Source organism: Pantherophis guttatus, chromosome 1, assembly GCF_059756535.1.
Source record: "Pantherophis guttatus breed Tessera chromosome 1, ASM5975653v1, whole genome shotgun sequence".
Classification (NCBI taxonomy): Eukaryota; Metazoa; Chordata; class Lepidosauria; order Squamata; family Colubridae; genus Pantherophis; species Pantherophis guttatus.
The window spans coordinates 70,047,024-70,073,618 of record NC_142063.1 but is presented as its reverse complement, the minus strand read 5'-3'; the positions used below and the strand labels follow the sequence as shown (position 1 = coordinate 70,073,618).

Below are 26,595 nucleotides of genomic sequence, written 5' to 3'. Positions count from 1 at the left end.
CATCTTCATGTCCAATGCTTTGTTACTGTTGGAGACTAACCATCCCAGTTCGGAGGAGTCGTCAAATGGGGAATTAGTCTGGAGTCATTATGTAAGTTCAAGAAGGCAAGGTCTGAACCTCCCTCTTGAATGCCATTGGATTTTATATAGTACTTGATAATGCCTGTATACTCTAGTTTTGTTGGGAAAAAATAGTAAAATACCCCAATAGATTATAATTTAAAAACCAAGTGCTTGCTTGCTAATTGTTATTGAGGAGATAATTCCAACATCATTCATCATAATATTCTAAAATTCCAGTGCTACAACTTGAACCTAATGCAAATCTTTCAAGAGATGCAATTTACGAAGATGGCATAAAAAACACGTGGTTCTTACTGGCAACACATTTGAATAATACAGACCCGGATTGTTCTGTCTTCTGTTTCTTCAATTGACTCATTCAAAAATTCAAAGTCCACTTTCTGCAACTTTTGGGCAATGAATTGTCCAATATCAGTTGTAGGGGCACTTCCATAAATAAATCCTGAACTGTCCTAGGAGAGAAAAATAAAAGGAAAAGTAGGAAGATATTATGAAAAATAAGGCAGTGATATAGCAAAATAATAACTGAATATTATAATTGAATAAAGTGTGCCTTACAACATAAAATCTCTTCAGAGTTTAATTTTTATACTGTGTGTTGTTGAACATTTAAGCAGAATATTCAGAATATATATTTATGAATATTGTTTTAATGTGTTGCTTAATATTTATGCAGAGTATTTAAATAAATGCAGTGACACTATAAAATCAAATAAGGCACAGTCACATATCTAAAATCCACCTAACAGAAGGATCAAACACCCAATTAGAATAGATGGAGATGCTTGTTTACATCTGTAATGAAGCTCCAATTTAATCATAAATCTCTTCTTTTTCATTTATTGAGCCTTGGTGGCACAGTGGTTAGAGTGCAGTACTTCTGCTGACTGCTGGCTGACTGCAATTAGGCAGTTCAAATCTCACCAGGCTCAAGGTTGACTCAGCCTTCCATCAGTGGTGGGTTACCCCCGGTTCGGACCAGTTCTATAGAACCGGTAGTAAAACCAGAGGAAGGCTCCGCCCACAGACCCCGATGTCATCAGAACGCTTCTGCGCATGTGCAGAAGCTTCTGTGCATGTGCAGAAGAGCGTGCGAGCAAAGAGAGAGTGCACGCGGCCCCGTTGCAAACAGATAGTAAAGGTAAGTAGAACCCACCCCTGCCTTCCACCCTTCCAAGGTGGGTAAAATGAGGACTCAAATTGTTGGGGGAAATATGCTGACTCTGTAAACCACTTAGAGAGGGCTGTAAAGCACTGTATAAAAATCTAAGTGCTATTGCTATTGTTACAGAATGTTGTTACAGATGATCTGTAAAGCTGGGCAGCCACTTCTGAGCCCCTTCACCCACTTGCTTGTCTTTGCTTATCTTAAAGAGAAACCCCTCTGAACTCTCTGAATCCAGTCCCTCCTGAAAGACTAGACTTGAAACCAGCAGGATGACCTGAAGTAGGTTCTTCCATTCAATTAAACCTGCAGTCATAGGTCCAAGGAGAATGCCTGTGGTATCTCGTCACCTTAGACCTTAGAAGCATAACTTCCTAGGTCCCTGAAGAATCCGTAAGGTTTCACAGCCTAGAAGAGTCAGCCAGCATCACTTGATCTGCTGTATCCAGTGTCAGGGAAAGGAATGATAGAGCAAAGCCCATCCTGAATCAAGGAATGTGCTGAGTTAGCCTGGCTAAAAAGTACCAGTGTCTATTTTTTGCATACAGGTAGGATTTTCAGCTCTTTCTGATTTTCCCTCCCTCTTCCTCTGTTGTCCTTTCTTTCCCCATCTATTTATCAATTAATTATTCTAGTACCACTACTAATTTCTTTATGCAAAACATTCACTTTCCAAGGCAAATACAATAATTGCAGATAGGATACATTGGATTGGTCCTTTTCCCTACAAACTGCAGTGTACCCATTGTTCCATTACTATTCTTCAAAGATTTATTTGAATGCTATTTTATCAACGGATGCTTTTTCCACAACAATTACACGTTTCCCTTTTACGTCTATTTCTCAATGTTGTGCTTTCATTGTATCACCTCCCTTGACGCCCGAAGCTGTAAAAGAGGAAGTAAAGAAGAAGATTGCTCATTATTCTCCAACCTATTCCCTGAGGCAGGTGAGGTCACCATTTTTGAGATCCAGATTTACTATAGGATCCATAGCTTTTAAATACTCTTCAGTGCAAATATTTCATTTGCATATTGGACTCTGGCTGTGTTACACTCTCAAGACTCATTCTATGCCCAGCTATCACCTTGATTTTGTTGCAGGGGTGGGATTCTACCAGTTTGGACCGGTTTGGGAGAACCGGGAGCTCCGATGATCAGCTGGGAGCGAACCAGTTTGCTCTGACGATCAGGGCCTACCCTCCCGCCCCTGCACTTTACTTACCTGTATCTTGATAGCTGATTAGTGTGGTGGAGTGGATTGCCACGCCTCAGCTGTTTTAATTCCATAGAACTAACGCGGAAGGCAGTGGTGAAATTCAAAAATGTTCTCTACTGATTCTGTGGGCGTGGGTTGGTGGTCATGTGACAGGGTGGACGTGCTTGGTGGTCATGTGACCAGGAAAACCAACTATTACACTTCACACAAAAATAACACAAAAGCTACACAACTGAGTCACACAGAATGCAAAAGCAGCCGGACTTCACACAAAATGGCTCCTGCAACAAGCAGGAACCTCACAGAGTCATAGAGAACTCAAAAACAAACTATTACATTTTAAACAAAAATACCGGTTCGGGCAATAGGTAGTAAAAAAATGCTTTAAAAAGTAAAAAAAAATTTCCTAAGATTGTGCGGCACAGCTGATTGTCACAGCTGATTGTGGGAACCTTTTTTTTTAACTTTTTTAAAGCATTTTTTTTACTACATATTGCCTGAACCAGTAGTAAAAAAATGCTTTAAAAAAGTAAAAAAAAAGTGCAGATGATGAGCTGTGCCACACAATCGTCAGAACTTTTTTTTCCCGGTAAACCAGTAGCATTTTCGCCACTGGTTTGGGAGAAGCACCCTGAACCGGTAGCATTTCACCCCTGGCAGAAGGTGATTTTTCATTCAACTGCACACGTGTGAAGTGTGCAATCACCGAACCGGTTGTTAAACCGAAAGGATCCCACCACTGTTTTGTTGTCCTGTATTTACACACAAGATGAGCCAAGACTTATTACAAATATATTGCCCAAAATGTACCTCAATGGAGCAAGCCATAAGTGACCCTCTCTCAATGGCATGCTTCATGATTTTGTATGTATCTTTAGGAGCATCCTTTATCTCATAAAATTCGGTCACTCCTCCTGTGAAATCCTCCATGGCCTCTGTGGTGTTGCCTCCTTTTAATGCTTCATAGGACCCATGAAGCCTGAAAAGGAACATGGAGAAAGTTAAATGATTCTCATTGTTAGTCTCCATCCACTTGTATGTAGACCAGCTTTGTCTCCAGACAGCAAAAGCTTACACTACAAGAAGAGCTAGCTTCCTTCATAGATGTTTTCATTTATTAGCCTTAATCATAAATAGATTTATTTGGTTTTGATTAATGTGTTCTTTGAAGTCAGTCACTGCAGATTATAAACCATAGTTTATTGTCAGACACATTATGCAAAGACATAGTTATCTGGAAAAGATGGAAGGAGAGAGGATGTCCTTGGTTATAGTAGCAATGAGTACATCATTGGAAGGACAAGGTGAAGGACATATCATTCTGGAGAAAATCTGTCTATGCAGTCATTAGGAATCAACCCGATGATAATAATGATTATATGCCATCCACTTGGTGACATATAATCATCATTATCAATATCTGACTACAACAATTGTGTAGAAATCATGACTCAAACTAATTAATCTGATGGAAACAGTAGGCAATTTGGCTAAGAAGCAAAGCACCCATTATGTTTTATTATGCAAAGCTACGGAGTGTAAGAAAATGCAGCATTTGCACAAACAATGGGACCGATGAAGCCCAAGAAAAAATAGAATTAACTTTATTGTCATCACTAGGTACCATGTTATTTGTGAAAACTGCTACTGTTTTATATTTACATGCTTTAATCTCAACACGAACAGTAAATGGTATGTTATAATAAATAAATATAATAAAGGACTGAATGGATAAACCCTCTTTACTTTGCATAAGCTTTTTCCAGTAATGCACTCCAGAATTCATTCTGCTGGGAGGATTTAGTGAAGACCAGACGTTTTCCATATGTTGGTAAACGATCATCGATAATAACTTCCACCCAACTTCCATAACGCCAGAACTGGAAGATTTGAAGAAAACAAATTAGAATTCACCACGGTAACAGCATAAGAAATAGATGCTATTTCTTTTGATCATAACAGCTTTTATGATCCAAAGCTGGTTATACATTATAAAAGGGACTAGATTATATTTTTTAATGATTAATTTATAAAAGGAAAATACACTTATCACCAGAAGGCGCTGCATGACTGGTTTTGTCCTATTTGGAACTCATCAGACACACACTTACACTAATGGTTCAAATTCTCTATCAGAAATTGAACTCTTGAACCTTTGCATTTTAGATGACAATTTACATTGCTTTGACTTTAGCAACTATCCAGATTTGTGCGCTTAGTGGTTGTGAGAAAGCATATATACCCTATACCATGGGTCAGCAACCTTAAACACTCAAAGAGCCCCCGTTCAATTCTGGAGCCAACCGGAAGTCCAGTTTCCCCACCATAGAATCTTCTTCTAGTGTGGCATCCTTTTTCCTCTACCTGTCCTAACTGAAAGTTCTATCAATTGTGGAGCTGACTGAAAAATCAGCCCCTTGCCATAGAGTCTTTTCCTGGTGTGCCATGCTTTTCCTTCCCATAACCGCAAGCTACTCTCAAAATTGTGGTGGCCACAGGGAGCCGCAGCAGAGGGATGAAAGAGCCACATGCGGCTCCAGAGCCAAGGGTTGCTGATCCCTGCCCTATACAATCTATTGGAATGGTATATATGTACAATCCATTTTCCTTTCAGGAAACTATCCATTTTCCTTTAAACTACACAGAAGTTACTAGTTCTGCATATGGGGCACAGTGAGAACATACATATACTGCATTATTCTGACATTAGCAAAATAGTGATTAATATAGGCTTTTCATTTCTGGGTGTACTTCTGAGTTATTGTCTAGTAATTAGTAGATCATAGTGGAAATGCAGAAAGGAACATCATCTTGGATCTATTTTACAATATATACCTGGAAGTGAAAAATCCCAGCATAATCTTTTGTGAAGGTCTGACCTTCTGGAATGACCCGAAACAATAATTTTTCATTCAGGGTCAGACAAGCAATGGCAGCCAGAAACCAACAATCCCCTGAAAGAAAATAAACAGGGTTGGACAAATTCAGTGTCAAAATGAAAAAGAATGCAAGCAACTGAATCATTAGACTTTACACCAGTAATCATATTTTTGTTTTTCCACATATGCTTACCACATATATTAATTAGAAAGTAGTAACTGATAAATGAATTGGATAAACAAAATGTTTTAAAACCTAAACAGTTGCAAAGAAAGGATTTCATACCTAGTTCTCCTTGACAAATGTCAGACCTATTAGCTCCACCAAGGATAAAACGTGGATTCTCACAGATTTCCTAGATAAAAGAAATACACTGATGAGAAACACACACACACACACACACTTCCACTTCGATAATTAAGGATTGCAAAAAAAAAAAAATTGTCTGCCACTCATGAAAACTTTTTGATGCTTTGTGATCAAAATAGTGCCTTCGGTAGGAATCAATTCATACATATTGAAAGGGTTAATAAGCAACAACATTGAAGTTATCTAAGTGATAACTCCAAAATGTAGCATTGACTTGTATAATCACAGCAGGACTGAAAATACATGCAAAATTTTGTGATCAAAGGCTTCAGTTTCTGCATAAGAACATCAGACTTTTTACTAGAGCATTGTTTTTCAACCTTAGCAACTTTAAGACATGTGGACTTCAACTTCCAGAATTCCTCAGTCACAAAAGCCCAGCGAACATAATCACACATCTTAAAGTTTCTAGGATTGAGAAACATTGCTGTAGAACATTCTGGTTACTCTAAATTTGTCCATGCATCACATTAGTGTAATAAGTCTTCTGGGTAGATATTCCCCCATAACTTAGCCTATACCAATGTTTCTCAATCTTGGCAATTTTAAGATGAGCGGATTTTAACTTCTAGAATTCCACAGCCAGCCATTCTGGGAATTGAAGTCCAAACATCTTAAAGTTGTAAAGGTTGAGAAACACCGGCCTATGCCATGGATATCTACTGGATTTTGCTTCATCCTGCCATCACGTTGCCAGCTGCACTCCTTTCTTGCGTCTGACTGATGACACAGGGCATATACAAAAGGGGTGGACCTTGCTGCACAACAACATATTGCTAACTTTGAGGGAACAAGCAAATGTGCTACCTCAAATTCTTGTTTTCCAGATAGTCTTTTAAAATTATCTATGCATTCTCACAATGTCATTCTATACAGGGGTGCTTATGGTCCCCCAAATGCCACAAAAAAAGTGGCTACTAAAAGGTAATTTTTTTAAATGATGGAAGTGAGAAATTATGAAATATGTGTTAAGTAATCATATTCATTAAATTCAGCTGTTAATTATTTTTTTTCTGACCTCGACTTCTTGTCCATGCCTAAGTTATTGACTGTAACTTTCCAAGATCTGTCAAAGATTTCATAGGTAATATTGAAATAATATTACCTAGATGACTTGCAAATATTAAGCATATGCTAATCTTTAGATCAGACAAGAGACCTACTCACTGATGGTCTTTTCCACTCAAATTTGACTGGAAGCCTTTGACTGAAGAAAAGGGAGCTGTCATTAGCTGGAAAATCTGGATCCTCATAAAGAATCTTCTTCTCAATGCACTTCTTATGAAGCTCATGAAAGGTTTTCTCCTTGACTTCAGTGATCGGCTGGTTGCGGCTGAGGATAGCAGAATAGATCCCTCCTGTTCCAGCACCTGTTTCTGTAGTTGTGGCAGCATGCTGACAGGGAATTGGTTCAGAGCCAGTCTTTTGAACAACAGTGCTACTGACAGTGGACGGCATCTAGATCAAATTGAAGCAAAACTATCCATTAAATTATAACAATTGAAAAAGAAACTAGGACCTGGAAGGAAGTGGGGAAAAAAAGAAGAAATGGCGTTGCACAATCTCTTCTGCAGACTGAGTTTTTTTCTCTTCCTTTTTTGCAAGACTTCAAACAATTTTAGGAAGATTGATGCCACCGGGTTGTATAGATCTTATCCTGAGATTCTCACAACAGTTACTCTGTCCTTTCATGTTAAAATCCTCATTTTAGCAGGAAGCAAATTTGTAGAGTAACTTCCATCCCCGGATTCATGTGTGTGAGGGTAGCTGTGGCATGCTTTGTAAAGGTTGCAGTTCTGACAGCTAAAAATAAACTCTTAGGAAGCATATTGGCATGGAGGAGGGGATGAGGAAAGATCCCTTCTCAGGGTTGGATCTTTCAGTAAGATTGCGAGTGCAAATGCAAGTGCAAGTGCAAGTGCAAATGCCAGGGAACCTTACACCACTTTTTAACCAGCATTTAGAAGTAAGTAACTCCATATACAAAAATTACAGGATGATGTAACCTTATTCTGATACAATTCATTTTACAGTGATGCATCCAATATAGAGATGTGCTAAAAGCAAGACAAACCTTTCCAAAGAAGGAATGTTCCTTTCTGATTATTTTTAATAAAAAAATGTTTAACAGAATAAAAACTATGCAAATTTTGAAAGAAAAAAGTAAGGGAGGAAAAGAATAAGTAAGTAAAAAGTGTAAAGAAAGAAATAAAAATGTGAAGACGAGGAGAAGAGAGAGGGAAGGAAGGGTTATAAATAAACAATTTCCAATTTTTTAACAACAGTTACAAGTACATTTATATTTTACACTCTCCCTATATACCTTCTCTATATAACATAGTTTCCTGATTTCCATAATCTACTAGTTTCTAAACATCAAACCCATAAATTCATTTTTTCTAGCAAAAAGTCCATAAGGCATGTGAACCAGTGGTGGGTTTCTACCAGTTCGCCCCAGTTTGGGCGAACCGGTAATGGCGGCAGCGGGAGGCTCCACCCACCCACCTGGACATCATTACGGATGCTCTGCACATGCACAGAAGATTCTGTGCATGCACAGAAGTGCCGTGAAGCAAGCACGCACACACACGCACTCCCGATTCCAAACTGGAAGCAAAGGTAAGTGGAACCCACAAATGATGTGAACATAATCTGCTCTCACATCATCTAGAACAGTGATGGCTAACCTTTTCAGGACCGAGTGCCCAAAGCATTCACGCGAATTAGCACGCGGCCCCGTGCATGTGTGTGCGGCCCTCGCATGAGCCCCCCTGCATGTGCATGTGCCCTCTGCTTGCACCCTGCGCATGTGTGCGCAGCCCCGCCCCTGCTCTACCCCGCCTCCTGCATGCACAGCAGTGACCTGATGACCAGCTGGCTTCTGGGAGGTGCACACACATGTGCAGCAGAGCTGAATTGGGGCAACGGCTCGCGTGCCCACAGAGAGAGCACCGCGTGCCACCTGTGGCACATGTGCCATAGGTTCGCCATCATGGATCTAGAACTTTATGTCCAAAATATTATAAAGCATTTTTGATTCAGAAAATTAACTTCCAAGAAATTACATGACTCCACAAAACAACTGAGTAGGATCTGGAAGAGAAATGGGACATTCTGGGGAATATAAGATGGTCCTTCCTTAGTTATGGGCTCCTTCTCCTCTTATCTCTTCAAATGCTATAATTTCATTTTTCCAACTGTTTTTCCTCAGTCCTAGCAGCACCTGATATGAACCAGACTTCCATCTTTCCAATAACTGGTATGCTATGAACAATATTTCTGTCTGCTTGGATCTTAGAGTCCCATAAAATCATAACCTGCTCATTTCCCAAAACCGTCTGAACTTGATGGTGCCAGTAGTTTTTATTACATTCAAATCCAACCCTCTGGCAAAGTTTCCAATTAATAATTCTGGCTACTTGGTCATGACGTTACTTGTAGTCAGTTGGTGAAATTTTGCTGCAATCATTAATCAAGTGGCCAACTGTTTCATGCTTTTCATTACAAAGGGGACATTTGCTGTTTGTTTCACCTTCATGAAATTAGCTGGCAAAGCTTGTTCTTGAGACTCTTAATCAATACCAAGGAGCCTTGGTAGTACAGTGGTCTAAAGTACCCTGTTATTAAGACCAGCTGCCTGCAATTACTGCAGGTTCGACTCTCGCCAGGCTCAAGGTTGACTCAGCCTTCCATCCTTTCTAAGGTAGGTAAATTGAGGACCCAGTTGTGGGGGCAATAAGCTGACTTTGTATAAATATACAAAAGGATGAAGGCTATTGCTTAGCACATTGTAAGCCGCCCTGAGTCTCCGGAGAAGGGCGGCATATAAATCAAATTAAAAAAAAAAATACTATGTTAGTTTTTTAAAATCAGCTTTTCCTTCTCTGTATAGATTATGCACGAGGACATGGGGTATTCTGGGATTCCCACTTTTCTAAGTACATTCCACAGCTGGATATGGTAGACACAATTGAGGGCTTTTCTATAACCAGCGAAGTACATAACTGACTTCTTTTCTGTACTCGTCTTAATTTTCCAGTGTGCATCAACAATAATGTCTCTTATTCCTCAGCCTTTTCGAAAGCCAGGATGAACCACTGGCATTTTTCCTCTCCATGTAGCGCTGTAAATTGCTTTGAATGATGCTAAGCATTATTTTGAAATTAAGAATATTATACAACAGTTTGCATACACTGTCAACTTTCCTTTCTTTTTTATTGGTATGCGGAATGACCTCTTCCAATCTGTTGGCTAGGATGGATGTTTGCTTTTTCTGGGCAACTGAAATGACTTTCACATCTTGGATAACCTTGCTGGGAGTATATTCTCTTGATGTACACTCCCAGCATTCTTAACTCATTCCTTCTGGTAATATTTTTAACTATAAACTTCCCAGAATTACTTTGCAGAATGAGATGGATGGCCCCACCACACTGAGATAGCATAGCAGGATTTGCGGGTATACTGTATAGGTTGCTGTATTCAGTGTCCATAATATCACTATTTCATTGCAAATGCTTTCCCAACTGACATGTTTACTTCCACATTCTGCTTTCTATTGGTATCTACTAATTTAGTTATTACAAGACCTGCGTATGTGGTTCTCTTGCAGCAGGAAATACTAGAAGCAACTTAAGCTCATTGGTATGGGAAGACAAAAGTGATTGAAATTATTGCACAGTTAGAACAGCACCCGCGATATATTTCTGCAACTTGTGGAAGATTTTGGATACTTTCCTTCCCTGATTTATTCTAGTAAAAATTCAAGTCATTCTGGCAGAGGCACAAATGAATAGCTGGCAGTCATTCTGCACTCTCATCTCCCAACCTTGCATTAATTGAACACTCTATGGCAAAGTAATCATAACACCTATTTTTAAATATGGTGAGTACTGTGAAATCCCTGTCAGCAGGGATTTTTTTTTTCTTTTTGGTTAAATACTCTGTCATGCCGTCATGAATCTGATATGCTACCAATTGGATAAGAACTGGCTTTTAGACCAGAACTAAATCCATATTCACATGTAGTGGTAAGTAAGTCTTACTGAAATTATGAATAAGGTCTTAAATTTTAGAATTTATAATATTCTCTTTCCCTCTTATTCTTTAACAGGGACCACACTTCAAAGACTTTTTATAAATTTAAAGTTCATTTTTATTAACTATAGATTTGTTCCAAATTGTCCAAAATGTACCTTGAAACAATATTTATCTCAAGATTTAAATTATACAATTGCTATTTAAATAAAATATTTATCCTTTGGCAGAGCAATGAATATTTACGTATCTACAAGAAAGACATGAATTATCTTCCACTGCATATACTTAGAGCGGCATGGATAGCTTTTGTGCAGAAGTGGAAAGAGAAAGATACCCCAAATGAAGAGGAAATACTACTAAAAATTTTCAACTGCGCAGAAATGGATAGACTCACCTTGGAACTCAAGGATAAAAGCGAAACATTGTACTATAAAATCTGGGCAAAATTCTGTGAATGGTTAGATAAAAGAAGGATAGTCGAGACAAATGTGTAGTGTTAGACTAGAATTATATACGTTATTATAGATAAATATGTATGTGAATTGTATAGATAGGTATATGTAGGTATGGATATGTATAGAAATAAGGTATAAATGATTAATATTATACCATGTTTAAATAACGTATAAGGTGTAAGGAATATATTATTATATCATCATTAGTATATTATGTATTAACTTAAAGTGTTGGAACATGCTTGAGACCAGTGATGTCATATCTATGTCCAATGTTTTTAATTTTGAATTACTAATAAAAAACTTTTTTTTTAAAAAAAGAAAATTTACATATCCAAACTTCCAACCACAGTCACTTTGGTGAGATGTGTGGCTATGTATATTTAATTAATAAATAAAAATGAAAATAAAAACGTAGGTTTTGAAAAGCGAGTGCATGCGCCCAGTCCTGTTGCGAACTGGTAATAAAGGTAAGTAGAACCCACTCCTGGGTTAATGGCAAGTTAACAGCACTCTGTGACCTTAATTACTTCATTAGAACTTCCCTCCAGCTCCCAGCTGTTGCCTGAAACTGACCAGATATTAATCAGTTTCACACTGTGCACTAAATGCACTAATTGGTCTGAAAATGAATTGTTTACAGGTAGTTCTCAACTTATGACTGCAATTGGAATCAGAATTTTTTGTCCTTTGTTAAATGAATCATCACATGACTGTGCCCAAGTTTACAATCTTTTTTGCTGCAGTTGTTAAGTGAATCTGGCTTCTCCCACTGACTTTGCTGATCAGAAGCCAGCTGAGAATGTTGTAAATGGCGATTGGGTTTCCCTCCATAAATATATGCCAGCTGCTAAGCACACAAATTGGAATCACACAACCATGAGTATATTGCAACTGAAAAGACTGGTGTTAGATCTTCTTTTTTTCCCAGCGCCATTGCAATTTTGAATGGTCACTAAATGAAAACTCATAAGTCAAAGACTACCTGAATTACCTTTGTTATTATTACCATTGTATTTGTGAAAGGTTGCTATCCAAGGCTGTTGCTAAATGAGAACTTTATGTATTAATATTCTCTTAGTTTGTGCAAAGGTTCTTGATAACAAAGTGCAAATGTACAAAAAACCTGCAGCTCCAAGCATAACAGACCAGTATTTTTGTGGTAAATACACTGTTTGCAAAATGTACTTACCAATTTAGCAGTTCTATGAATTCTAGCGACACTAAGACCTCCACTTTAAGGGGGCATTTTATCTGTGCTTCTGAAAGACTTATTTATGCTATCCAGTATCTGGGTAAGTTATTTGTGTTAGCATAATATCCGAGGCCAGTAGAATACACAAAGATAAGCCCTGAAATTGCATTAAACAGTCTGACTGAAAAAAAGAAAAGGGAATAAAACTCCCTCAGTAAAGGATTATTTAGTACAGGGGAATATGGGAATAAAATTGTGGAACTGGAGTTGGTACATATAGCTTAAATACTGTTGGCACATATATTGTACCCCCTTAGAAGAATTGCTTATGTTGCTCTGAATACAGTTGTTTTGGCCTAAATATGCTATACGTTTTCTAGTAACATTATCAGGAGCTTGGGCAGAAATTCTTATTTTGCCAAGTGTTCATCGAAGTGTTGGGATAACACAACCATGGGGATGCTGTGATTAAAAAAAATAAAAATAAAATATGAAATAAAGAAAATAAAGAAAGAATATAAAATATGTCTGGCTTGGCTGGATCTCTTTTGTTATTTCTATGATAGTTTTGGCATTCCATTTTATTTCAACTTTCCTGTAGATCAGGGGTCAGCAACCTGTGGCTCTGGAGCCGAATGTGGCTCTTTCACCCCCTGCTGCGGCTCCCTGTCACTCAAAATATGTGTCACAACCACCAATGTGCGACACCCGCCGGCACGCAATTTATTGAGCTTTTCAACCCCCAGTAGGCCAACCATGGATAAATTTAAGAAAAGAAAAAGTTTCAGAAGAAAACAGAACATTTAATTCAACTACATACGCTAGTTTTGTGGCCACTCAAGAAATAGTGAGGCACAGGAAGGGTTTTGTGGCTCCCGGTGTTTTCTTTTTTGTGGGAAACGGGTGCAAATGGCTCTTTGAGTGTTTAAGGTTGCAGATCCCTGCTGTAGATCAAATATTTAGACTTGATCTCGTGTCCTTCTATGGGCTTAAACTGTTTAGAGAAAAACATGAGAGAAAGGCACAGCAGAAAGTACTTTTGTGTGTACTTTTTTTAAAATGTAGTTTAGAGTTTTAACTTTTGCCTCTTTTAGTGAAAGAGTTCTTCCCCCATATGTCACCAGTCCACTTCTCTGCTCAGAAGCCTGATGAGTCTCAGGCCTCGGCTGAGGTTCCCTGAAATTTTCGCATAAACGTTTGACTGAAATTTGCCCTCTTAGGATTGTTGGCTTCCAAAATTCTGAAAGACAATTATGTTATCTTCCTGGAAGAAAGGGACAGATACACAGATAGTGAGCTCTTCAGCCCAATGCTTGCTGGGCTTTGAGGGAAAAAAAACCCCCAGCAGCTCCATATTTGTATAGATATTGTATCAAAAATGGCAGGATGGCATACAAAAAAAAACACCACAAAGCAATTTCACCCAACCACTCTGTCCATAGAGTTGATTTATAATAGCATAGAAGGTAACTACCACTGAATTCAGTAAAGATGCACTGTTAGCACTAGTTTTCAGCAGACATTATTAAACATGTACTTGGAACCGCAAATGTTTTAAAAGCTCAACAGATGCCAAGATCATATGCAGACCTGTATGTTGTGACATGCCCACAAAAATGCAAACAACATTTTTATATCTTGCCTATTCTTCATCACAGAATATAATACATGAGGCTCCTATATAATCTCCCATCCAAAAGGGAAAGTGGTGGTATCATCTGCTCTCAAACCAGTTCCCAAAAATAGTTCAATGGAATGAAGTGGGAGAGTTCTTTAAGATTCCATGTAAAGCAGTCTAGCAAAGATCAATTTATATTTAGCAGCTTAAAGTGCAGCGCTAGTAATTTCTTTGGACAAACAGGATCTGCGAGATGTACCCTCTATAGAAAAACAGGCTTCATCTGCTGATTGACTTAAATTCTATGAAAGCATCCAGAAGCTGAGCATACTTCTGCATGTGGGAGAATCTAGTTATTTCCTCTCCCTACTTGGGATTTGGTTTCTGTGAATGGAACCCAGAAGCTGCGTTACTAGGCAGAAAAATCTTGCCCTGGGAAGATCCACATACATACTACAGTCTTATAAAGCTTTAAATGAAGAGTGGAAGAGTGAACTTACTTTGTGAAGTGAGCAAGGCATTTTTATCCCTCTTGGGATCCAGAGTTTTGGAGCTACCTGAGAAGGAGGATTAAAACAGCCCCACCCTTTCCTTAATTGGAGACTTTATTATATTAAAAAAAAAAAAAGAACTGAAAGCAAGTGTGTGTGTGAATGTGTGTGACACAATTGCCAGTAGTGGGTTTTTAACCCTAGATATGGATTTTTCAATCCCTGTTTGGGTTTTAGGTTTTTTATTTTAAAATTTAATGAAATTTAAATTTTTCTATATGTTATATTAAAAGGGATGGGGTGGCTCAGTGGCTAAGATGCTGAGCTTGTTGATCGAAAGGTCGGCAGTTCAGCGGTTCGAATCCCTAGTGCCACGTAATGGGGTGAGCTCTGTTACTTATCCCAGCTTCTGCCAACCTAGCAATTCAAAAGCACATAAAAAATGCAAGTAGAAAAATAGGGACCACCTTTGCTGGGAAAGTAACAGCATTCCGTGCGCCTTTGGTGTTTAGTCATGGCGGCCACATGACCAGAGACGTCTTTGGACAGTGCTGGCTCTTTGGCTTTGAAACGGAGATGAGCCCCCTAGAGTCCGGAATGACTAGCACATATGTGTGAGGGGAACCTTTACTTTTTATATGTTATATTGTTATGTATTGATTGACACAGCTGCAGATTGCAAACAAATTCAGTATGTGTATGATACACATATAATACTAAATTTGTTTTGCAGTCCAGAGTGCAAGGTCAGTATTATAGTGGCCACCTTATTGACTGACACATCTTCCTTCTCCTAAGTGTCACTTGCAATTGACTCTCCCAGTTTGTCACCCGATTGGCTGGCAGAAGCACCTTCATTCCTCTAAAACGAACGACACGAACATGCAGCCCCAGACAGGTCTGTGAGATTTGTTTTTGAGGGTTTTCCCCCCATTATTATTTTTTAATAATTCAAGGTGGCAACCACATCTGATATTCTTTCCTCATTCTATTTTCCCTATAACAACAATCCTATGAGGTGAGCTGGACTGAGAGTGTGTGACTGGCTCAAAGTCACCCAACTGGCTTTCATACCTAAGTTGAGACTAGAACTCACAGTTTCCCAGATTTCTAGTTGCTGCAGAGTGTGATGGGCATGGCTCAGCTAGAAGACCCTGCTCCTTCACATCCCCATTCTTTGGCCAATCTACTGAAGACAAGTGTGCCTACTCACTCCATTCACCAACAGGGAAGACCTGCCCAGACCTGTGATGGCAACAAGAAATCCTCAACTTTACAGATAGTCCTCAACATGATGCTTAACAATAATTTGAAGTTATGACATACTGAAAAAAAAGTTATTTATGATTCATGATCATAACGATGGTATGTCCGTTATAATAAAGTTATGGTTGCATGAATGCATTTCAGGCACTTGAAAACTGGCTTTCATTTATGACCAGTTGCTCAGTTATTTTTTGACCCCATGTTCAGTCATGAGGTTGTATTTCATGACTTCTTTTGCTGTTTTGTAGCAAAAATGTTGGATAAGCCAGATTCAGATATGATTCGCTTAGTGACTGCAGTGCCTCACTTAACATCCATTGTAAAAACAGTCATAAAAATCAAGGCTGGTCACATAGTGACTCGACTTAAACTGCAAACTGCAAACTTTGATGACCAAACTTCCAAGTTCAATTGTGGTTGTCAGTTGAGGTCTACCTGTAGATTATCTTTGATTTCAGTGTATGTGCTTGCATGCTTTCAAGTTCCAATTTAGTAATACATACATATATATAGTAATACAACCCCTAAAATGATGATTGAAGTGAAGAGTTGCTGAAGGAAAAATAAAAATAAAAACATGATATATTCCATTATTTCAAAATGAATGGCTGCAGGAATTTAAAGGCTGGCAAAAAAAAAGAAAAGACAATGCTATTGTGTGTGTAAATTTCACTTAAGAATGCAAATAAGTCCATGTTAACTCACAAAAGTATTGAAAAACATTAAGAAAATTTTTTGAAGCTGCAAATTCTGTAGTATTTTTCACATCTTTCTTAACAAAGAAGAGAACTCCAGAAAGTTAAAAAGTTGCAAAGGGTAAAGCCCTAGTTGCTGATTATTTTTCAGAACATCAATAAATAAATAAACTTTATTTCATTGTATGTGTATACACAGTATACACATACAACGAAATTCACTTAACACTTAAAGACCAGGTCCAACACACATAATCCCCAAACACACTCCCACCCACCACAATTCCCCACCCCTAAACCACCCAAATATCCACACAACAGACCAAGTAATACTGTCCAACAGCTCACTGTTGGTGACCCTTTAGTTCATTGTTGAGTGCAATTATAGCTCTGGGATAAAAACTATTCAGAAAACGTGTGGTCTGAGTTTTAATTGTTCTGCATCATGTGCCTTTTGCAACAAGTGAATCATCTTCAAGTGGCATTCCCAGATATTGCCAAAACTTAAATCACTTACCACATAGTTTAGCATTGGGTGTGTCAAGTTAACTAGGAAGACAGCAGAGATCTGGGAAAAGAAGATTTCAACAATGATGGGCTGTCTGCTAAAATAAAGCCAGGTCATGGCACACACTTGAAAGTAAACCAGGAAGACTGTAATTGTGGAGTCTGTCTGGCAAGAACAAAGAATGCTTATCTACAGGAAATATGCATGTGTAAATCTTGTAACAATTCTGGGTAGTTAGAAAGCTGACAAAAGTAACAAGAGTTAGACCATTTGTCTCAGCTAAAAATTAGGAACAGAGATGGCCTGCAGCAAATAAAATGTGTATTAGATAACTCCTGGGGTTTAGGAATAGGAACAGCTAGAGACCAATAGAACAAATTGAATGATTATAACTAAAATGCTTATTAGATGATATTTCTTATTATCCTGCCTCGACCCGCCTTTTTCTCTTTTTCTTTAGTGAAAATGTATAAATCTTTCTTAATCCTTTTGGCCAGGAGCACTTTTCCTTGGAGTACTCCAATAAAAAGCAATTAGAAAACCTGCACCTCGTGTCTGGTGTCCATCATTGGCTTCGGCACCAGGTTCACACACAGAGCCAAGTACTTTAGCAGCAGGAGAAAACAGTCAATTCTTGAAGCTGTATGACCACTGAAAAATGGGGAGAGAAAAACAGCCTCATTCCCCAAACCAAGCAAGTTTATAAACCAAGCTCATTGCATGCAGCACCCCAGGTGCAGAGCTCTACAAACTGGCTCCAGGAATAGAGGACTGGATGTTGGTGGAGCTTGGGGGTGGGGGGGAGGAAGGGTGAAAAGAAGAAGGCAGAAAAAGTCCATCCACAAGTCTTTAAAGGAGTAGAAAAAAATAGGCCTTCATGTTCAAATGGACTGAGATTGGCTACAAGAGCTATAGAATCTGAGGAATAGGTGAAGATTTAGGAAACCAAGACTTAAAAATAGTTAGGATACAAAAACCCACAAGACTATATACACATAAGTATATAAACATATCAATAGAACATAATGTTTCAAACTGTATTTTATTATGCAGAATATATTTATCAAAAATGTTACATCATGTTTACATAATTTTAATAGCTATATCTTTACTATGTGGGACACACCACCATATAATAAAAGAAAATACACACACACACACACACGTCCATTGTATGATGTATGTATGTATATGTATGTATGTGTATGTATGTATGTGTACGTGTGTGTATATATATATATAAATATATATAAATATATAAATATATATATATATATTATATATATATATATAAAAATATCCTGAGACTTTTTCCTCAAGTAAGTTCTGCCTCAATAAGCAGGTATGTTCTGAAAGAAGAGGCATTTGTTGTGAAAACATGAGACTGAATGTTTTGGACGCTTCTAAAATATGGCCCTTTTAATACTGAAATGGCAATTATGTTTCTCTGCTCTGCAAACAGAAAAAGTTACTTTTGGTAATTTTTTTCCATATGAAATATTAATTGCTCAGCAAAATAAAGCCTGAATTGGTTTCCTTATTGTGATACTGTTTTCCTATTCCCTTTCAGTTTATCATATCATTCCTCGGGTTTCTTTTTGTACATAATAGGAGGCTGATTCTCACAATTTTTATGGGGATTCTATAATTCAACACATCTGAAGTGCATCAACTAAAAGAAGGCTAGAGTTCATTAATTCAAGATGTCTTTACCTTATATAAAAATGCATTTATGCTTTATGAAGCAGAATCTCTCTGTGGCAGATGTATACCTATTATAACTATTCTCATTCATATTTCTTCTTTCTAAGAACTTCTTGGCAGAATTAATGTGTCAAATTGCTAAACAGAATCCACCCAGAAACAGAACAGTGCATCAATTAAAACGTAAGCAGATAATTTACTGCAAAAGTGTTATAAAAGCAAGAGAACCATTGCACGGATATACAAAAAATATAAACATTTAATACAGAACTGCAAAATCCTGGAGAAGACCAATTTCCCCAAGAAACAGTTTTTGCAAATAATATCAAAAAGTTTTCATCCATGAAAAACATTTTGAATGTGAATCAATTAAATTATACAAACAGTAGTTACATTGCGTTCAGTCTACTTCAAAAAAATCCATTAAAAAAAAACCATGCTAAATTGTTCAAAGTATTATTTTTCAGTTTTTCATCTGCATCTCTGAATAGCAATAGCACTTAGACTTATATACTGCTTCACAGTGCTTTACAATCCTCTCTAAGCCGTTTACAGAGTCAGCATATCTGAAGCTGTACTTTCATTTGATACGAAGTTCCCAGTTATTGCCAATGTTTAAGGAAAGTTTTTGAAGGGTCAGCACAGAATTTCTGCTATCATATGTGAAAGCCACTGTCTTGTCTTCTTTTCCATCTGAATTGAAATTAAAGAAATGCACATAAACATTTATTTAAAGTAAGCCATGCATATTAATGTTGTCATATATCTGCTCAAAAAACAAAGTTGTAATCAAGTTTTCTGTTCTGATCTGAAGCAAATGCTTCCAGAGTGAACACTTGTTAGGACTATCTTCTGTTCTCCACTTTAGGAGAATGTTCTTGTGGTCTTTTGAGATATGTTGGTGAGATATGGGCAAGTTCAGGACTTACTAATATCCAAGCATTCCTTCCAACCTGCTCTGCAAAGCAACTCAAACATCTACATCTAATGGATGAAGAAAAGCGGTTGAGTTGCTCCAACAACAAAAGTAGCAGCACAAGCAGTACTGGCACATCCTGTGATATTAATCTGTCATTGCTGCTATATAAAGTGCATTAGCTCCAGTTTACTTCTGGAAGCAATTCAAGATGTTGGTTATTACCCATCAATTTAATGTTGTCATCTTGTCTTTAGGAAACAACTTTGTTGAATGGAACTTATTAAAGAAGAATTTTGTTATAGAAATTGCAGGAGTTCCATTTAATTCAGGAATTGTCATCTAGTGAGACCCAGGAAATAGCTACCTTCTGGAATATCAAACCACACAAGATTTAGTTGGCCTCAACTCTGCTCACCTTTAGAAAGCCTTGAAGCTTTCAGTGCAGCTTACAGTGCACTGTCGTACAACATTGGTGAACCTACAGTGTTGGTGAATTGTGTCTTTGGCAAGTACTTTGTATTTTAAGTGAGTGTGATATTTATTTTTGTATTGTTTCTGCATTATATTTTTTAAAATCTTTGTCAGCCACTCAGAGTCATTTTTAAGAGAAGGGTGATCATATAAAACAATTAAAATAAATAGATCCAGTTTCTTCCAATGAGAGAAATGCAATGCTTCAAATGCCCTAGAGCAGTGATAGCTAACCTTTTTGCTGTCGCGTGCCAAAAGTGGGGGGAGAGTGGTGGGGGTCTCTCTCACAGGTGCCCACATCCATAATTCAATGCGTCCCGCCCCCCCATGCATGTTCGTGCTCTTGGCACACACATGCACGGTGGGCCAGATAGGCCCTCCCCAGGCTCCCCGGGCTTTCTAGGAGCCTGAGGAGGGCAAAAATGGCCTTCCCCACCCCCCTGGAGGCCGGAAACGGACCATTTCCCGACTTCCGGTGGGCCCGAAAGACCCAAAAATCAGATGGCTGGCGCGCGCATGCATGCTGGAGCTGAGCTAGGGCAATGCTCGCGTGCCCACAGATATGGCTCCACATGCCACCTGTGGCACATATGCCATAGGTTCGCCATCACGGCCCTAGAGAGTCTAGAGTGGAAACGAACAAATAAACTGGAAATTGGATTATTTCTGTTTCTTACCAAACATGGTTGTTGTCACAACAGAAGGCTCCTTTTTTATTCCCAAAATCAGTATCTGTTGAACTATACATTTTGTCTGGAATAGCCCTTCTTCATTAGCACATCTGAGAAAACAAAGACAGTGGTTTTTTAAAATGGATTTTTAGTTATTAAAATGCCGACTTCTTTTGGCAATTTTCCCCTAGGGAATATAGTATCTTCCCTTCTAAATGGTGGCAGGAAAGGGCTTTTTCTAAAGGGCTTTTTCAAGCTAGAGATTGTTGAAAGACATGGAGATTCCAGAGGACAAACAGGGATACAACAGAAAATAAACAAAGTTACCTCCACTTTTTTGTAGCAATAATGTTAACTCAATATCAGCTAAAGAAATTCTAATGTACCCCAAGAATTACATGGCAATCTAAAGGGGAAGAAAACAGCCTAAAGATCAAATTCAACAGAATATTTTTTCCCCCTCCTATATAGAATGTCTTTTTATTGGGGAGGGTGGGGTAGAACATAATGTAGTCTAGGAGTGTCCAACTTTGGCAACTTTAAGACTTGTGGCTGGCTGGGGAATTCTGAGAGTTGAAGTCCACAGGCCTTAAAGTTGTCAATGTAGACCTTGTCTGTTTGCAGGAGTTGGATTGTCCTGGATTGGATTCTAGACATGTCACAACCCAACTATATTAACTGAGCATGGTAGAGATTTATCTGCTCAGATATGACATAGTTCAAATCTAATCATTCTTTCTGAGTTATTTTAGTAATATACATCATAATCACCCAAGATGAAGGGGATTTTCTGGTTCTTCAACAGGCTGGATTCATACACCATAGTTGGAATGGATTGTATGATTTGCAGTGAGTGTGAGGAGTATACCAGCTAATTAAAGGTAGTCCTTCACTTACAACAGTTCATTTAGTGACCAAAGTTACAACAGCACTGAAAAAAGTGACTTATGACCATTTTTCATACTTATAACTGTTGCAGCATCTCCATGGCCATGTGACCAAAATTCAGACGCTTGGCAACTGACTCATATTAATGATGATTGCACTGTCCCAGGGTCATGTGATCACAGTTTGTGACCTTCTGACTAGCAAAGTCAATTAGGAAGCCAAATTCACTTAACAACTGTGTTACTAATTTAAGAACTGCAATGATTCACTTAACAACTGTGGCAAGAAAGGTTGCAAAATGGGGCAAAGTTCACTTAACAAATGTCACACTTAGCAAAAGAAATTTTGGGCTGAATTGTAGTTGTACGTCGAGGACTACCTGCATAACATAGAAAATCAAGCATAGTAAAACAAACCGTGATTCAAAATAGATGAAAGAAAGTAATCCTAACCATTCATTTTTGGGAGAAGGAACTGAAAGTTGCAGTTTGTTGGATCTTTATAAGCTGAAGCATGAAACTGATGAGCAATGCCAATGTAAGAGCCTATGATGATCAATACTTTCGGATTCTTCCTTCCATATTTAGAATATACTTTACCTGGAGGAGAGGACATTCTCATGGAAGCTGAACTTTCTGAGCAGGAACTGTTTCTCATGGAGATAATGAAATGAGTGGCCATCATCCAGGTATAGTTTACCTGTTGCACATCCCTATACATCAGGCAAAACACAGAACTATTTTAAAATCAAATTCACTATCATTTGGTTGTTTTGCCCAGCTGCACATCGGGGCAAGACATGCAAGCAAGCAAGCAAGCATGCAGGTGCACACAAACACATACACAAATAGACACTTTATTGGGAACGTTTATGATTCTCCCCAGCAAAATCCACTTTGCTTTACTTTCCTGTAGTCTTAGTTACTGCTAATTAAAGAAATGAAAACGAAAATCATATTGGCATTAAAATGGAGAATGAGAGATCAGTACTGAAAAATGATACTTATTCATTTTAAATAACTTTATGTACATTTACAATTAACTATAAATAATAGTGCGTACAAAAATAGTTTTATAGGACCTTATAATCTAAGGCAGCACGCAGTTCATATGGAACATCAACCATCCATTCTGTGGATTTTCCTACAGAAATCTTTAGAGGTACAATAGTCCCACCATGTTGAAATACAGGAATCTGCAAAAAGAAAATAAATAGTGGCTGGATTCACACATTACACTAAGACAGTGTTTGTTTAATCATAGCTTATTAAATTAACCATCATTAGATGAATTCTCACAGGATTGTAAGCCATAAATCAAATCACAATGTTTGTCATAAAATATACAAATATATATATACAAATATACAAAGCCAAAGCCATACAAACTGTGGCTTAAAATATTGTATGAACCCAGCCAGTAAATAAGTACAATAAAATAATTTTTGGACAAAGGAAGTAGACAATGAAATACTTTTTTGTAGTTAGCTCCTGCTTAGCATATACTATTTGATTCAGAACATTGATAGTTACACATTTTAGATTTAAATCTTTGTAAATTCTACATTTAAATAAACAGATTTCACTAAACTAGAACTCCAGTTTTAATTAAATTAAAATGAAGATAAAGCTTTTTTTAAAAAATTCTTAAAACAAGCATATACATTGTTCAGTGTTACTGGGATCTTCAATATGCCATGACCTTCCAGACGTCTAAATTTTCGGAAATCATACCAAATCTGTCAAATAATAAGAAGGAAACAAATGAGCAGGAATTAGATTTTAGATACAGAAATCCCATATGAACCCTTATAGAAAAACAAATCAATAAATAATGCATAAATCTCAAACAATTTCGAAGTATCAAGCAACACATAAAATAGCATTAAGTTGAGAGTAGTAAGTTTTCACATGGACAACTATAATCAATGAATCCACCATTTTACATTTTTCTCAAAAACTGTTGTACATTTATTCAGCTCAAAACTCCCACTCAACCATTTAACCAATTGGCCAGAAATGGGATTCCAGAAAATAAAAATGCTAGTCTCCCTAACCCTTCCCTGAAGCAGCAGCCGATTATCCTGATTTAGAGTTGGCTAGTACACTAGAGGACTCTCTACAGAAAGGGTTGCTTTTTGAAGAGGAAGAGAAAATTACTGCCTTATGAATAAATAAATAAATAACTTTATTGTCATTGTACGTGTATACACAGTATACCCATACAACGAAATTCACTTAACACCCAAAGACCAAGTCCATCACACATAACAATCCCCAAACACATTCCCACCCAACACAATTCTCCACCCCTAAACCACCCAAACATAACTTGTGCTCCTTTCTGTTAGGGAAATGAGCAGTGGTGAAATCCAAATTTTTTTACTACCGGTTCTGTGGGCGTGGCTTGGTGGGCGTGGCAGAGGAAGGATACTGCAAAGTCTCCATTCCAGCTCTACTCCAGGGGAAGGATACTGCAAAATCCCCATTCCCACCCCACTCTGGGGCCAGCCAGAGGTGGTATTTGCTGGTTCTCCGAACTACTCAAAATTTCCGCTACCAGTTCTCCAGAACCTGTCAGAACCTGCTGGATTTCACCCCTGGAAATGAGGCTACTAGTTTTATTGGCAAAGTATGATAAAAATAGGCTGCACAGAAAGCAGTTTTCATATTAGTATATTTTCCATCCGTTTCAAATAGAGAAGGAAAAGCATATTATTGCTGCTGTCTTGTTGAGTTCCCAGAGATTTTGGAAGTTGAAATCCAGAAATGTCTAGAGTGCAAAAAATTGCCTATCCTGAAAAGTAACCACGAAAAAGAATCTGAACTTTTCTGTTGCTTCTCTTTTAGTAGGTGAGAGGTGTTTCCTGGAATTCAAGCTCTAAAGAGCTTCAAAGCAGTGGTGAAATCCAAATTTTTTTACTACCGGTTCTGCAGGCATGGCTTGGTGGGCATGGTGTGGCTTGGTGGGCGTGGCTTGGTGGGTGTGGCAGGGAAAGGATACTGCAAAATCTCCGTTCCCACCCCACTCCAAGGGAAGGATACTACAAAATCCCCATTCCCTCCCCATTCATGGGGGAAGGATATTGCAAAACCTCCATTCCCACCCCACTCTGGGGCCAGCCAGAGGTGGTATTTGCCAGTTCTTCGAACTACTCAAAATTTCCGCTACTGGTTCTCTAGAACCTGTCAGAACCTGCTGGATTTCACCCCTGCTTGAAAGAATCAAAGCCTTATGTTGAACTGGGCCCAGAAACAAAGTGGTGTTGTCAAAAGCTTTTCAAATTCAAAACCGATGGTGGGTATAAGGCATTATAATGATTGCCATAGTTCGAGTATGGAATTATTCGAGTATCAAGCAAAGCATTGTCTAAGGAATAATAATTCTTTATATCTCCAAGACTATTCTAGAAAAAATTTAATATGTTATCTAGAAATTTATTTTTATTTATCAAATTTATGCATCACCCATCTCATTATCTAAGTGACTTGGTAAATTTACAGATTAGAATCATGTAAAAATAGTTAATAAAACAGAATTAAAAACAGAGTTAAAAAAAAAAAAAAGCAGAGGGAGTGCCCTCAAGCCACCAAACACCCCCAGGATCGGATACCATGCTTGGATCTCCATGCTAGTTGGCAGAAAGGTCTTAACGCTCTTCCAGAAGGCCAGAAGAGTAGGAGCCAACCTCACCTCTGGGGGCAAGATGTTCCATAGGTGGGGGCAATGACAGAGATGGCTCTCAAAATAATTTAACTGATGGGGTCCATATCATACCCTGCCTGACCTAAAATAGATACTGGATGTTACTAAAGGAACATTAGTTCATATGACTCTACTTTTCACTCTTACTGACTTTTTAAAAAATTATGGCCAAGTACTGCATAGGTTTCTTGATCGAAAAACAAAAGTTTGCATGAGGTTATTAAAATAATAACGCAAGCTAGTATTTGAACACTGATAATTTAATTATCTTAACCGAAATGCCTAGCTAACCAAGCTTGGTCCAGATGTTAATGAAAAAATTGTGTGTGTGAGTACTGCATGTGATGTGTGTGCTTGGGAAGGTGGAATTAATTCCATTTCTCTTACCTCTTGTGGGCCTGGCAGAAAGACATTGGCTGCACTGATTTTTGGAGCGGTGACTGGATGTACCAATAATGCACTTCCTAAATTAAAAACATAAAAATGTATCCATTACACTTTTCATCTCTTATTAACTAGCAGAATTTTAAATACTTGTTTATAAATGTGATCTATGATTCTAAGGAAGACCTTTATGTTCAGGTTCTGTGCCCATCACTCAATGTCTTGTGCTACTTGATTACATATGCCACCAAAGGAGACTATACATAATATAGAATATGCTGAAATAGCAATGCCTCAGCCAACTCAGAGGAGCCTTAATCAATACAACAATATGCAACTTCTCCAATTCTTATAAAATTGGCTATATAAATTGGAATAATAAACAAATTAGGAAAAAATGGGGTACATAATGCTGCAACTTCAGAATAAATAGTAGACATTATGGATAATTTAAATTTACCAAGCATGTACTCATCTTCAATGCCAAAAGTTTCTAATTCCTTTGGAAATTCCACCCAGAGAGGCCTATGAAAAACAAAGGCATTTTACTATTCATACAAATGCTAAGGAGCATAATTTTCTCTCCTCTACTACATCTATTTATAGCTTCTTAAATTCATGCTTTGGATGTGGGCATTAAAGTTGCTATTTTAACTATTTAAAATATCTTTGTGTCTGTCTGTCTGTCTGTCTGTCTGTCTGTCTGTCTGTCTCTCTCTCTCTCTCTCTTCTATCTATTTATCTAATCTATCTATAATTCCATTCTCATTGGAAACTGAACACAGAACAAATGCTGTATTCGAAGTTTAAAAGATGCACTGACCAACAATGGGAACAGCTGAACAACAATCATTTGAATGGATTGGGTT

General features: G+C 37.9%; 2 protein-coding genes across 4 annotated transcripts in view; both read right to left on the bottom strand.

Annotated features, from left to right (window-relative positions):
* CAPN3 (calpain 3) overlaps positions 1–7,514 on the bottom strand; it is a 31,411-nt gene extending 23,897 nt beyond the window's left edge. The window contains exons 1-6 of the mRNA XM_087882227.1: positions 6,884–7,514; positions 5,633–5,702; positions 5,303–5,421; positions 4,214–4,347; positions 3,278–3,446; positions 405–536 (exon numbers count right to left, since the gene is read on the bottom strand). Coding sequence (XP_087738353.1) covers positions 405–536; positions 3,278–3,446; positions 4,214–4,347; positions 5,303–5,421; positions 5,633–5,702; positions 6,884–7,174 — 915 coding nt within the window. The 5' untranslated portion in view covers positions 7,175–7,514. The remainder of the gene's footprint in view (positions 1–404; positions 537–3,277; positions 3,447–4,213; positions 4,348–5,302; positions 5,422–5,632; positions 5,703–6,883) is intronic.
* Positions 7,515–18,864: 11,350 nt separating this feature from the next.
* GANC (glucosidase alpha, neutral C) overlaps positions 18,865–26,595 on the bottom strand; it is a 30,477-nt gene continuing 22,746 nt past the window's right edge. For all 3 annotated transcript variants that reach the window (XM_034417770.3, XM_034417772.3, XM_034417771.3), the window contains 7 exons: positions 26,187–26,251; positions 25,730–25,806; positions 23,301–23,375; positions 22,719–22,832; positions 22,237–22,349; positions 20,756–20,859; positions 18,865–19,381 (listed from right to left, as the gene is read on the bottom strand). In XM_034417770.3, coding sequence (XP_034273661.2) covers positions 19,269–19,381; positions 20,756–20,859; positions 22,237–22,349; positions 22,719–22,832; positions 23,301–23,375; positions 25,730–25,806; positions 26,187–26,251 — 661 coding nt within the window. In that variant the 3' untranslated portion in view covers positions 18,865–19,268. The remainder of the gene's footprint in view (positions 19,382–20,755; positions 20,860–22,236; positions 22,350–22,718; positions 22,833–23,300; positions 23,376–25,729; positions 25,807–26,186; positions 26,252–26,595) is intronic.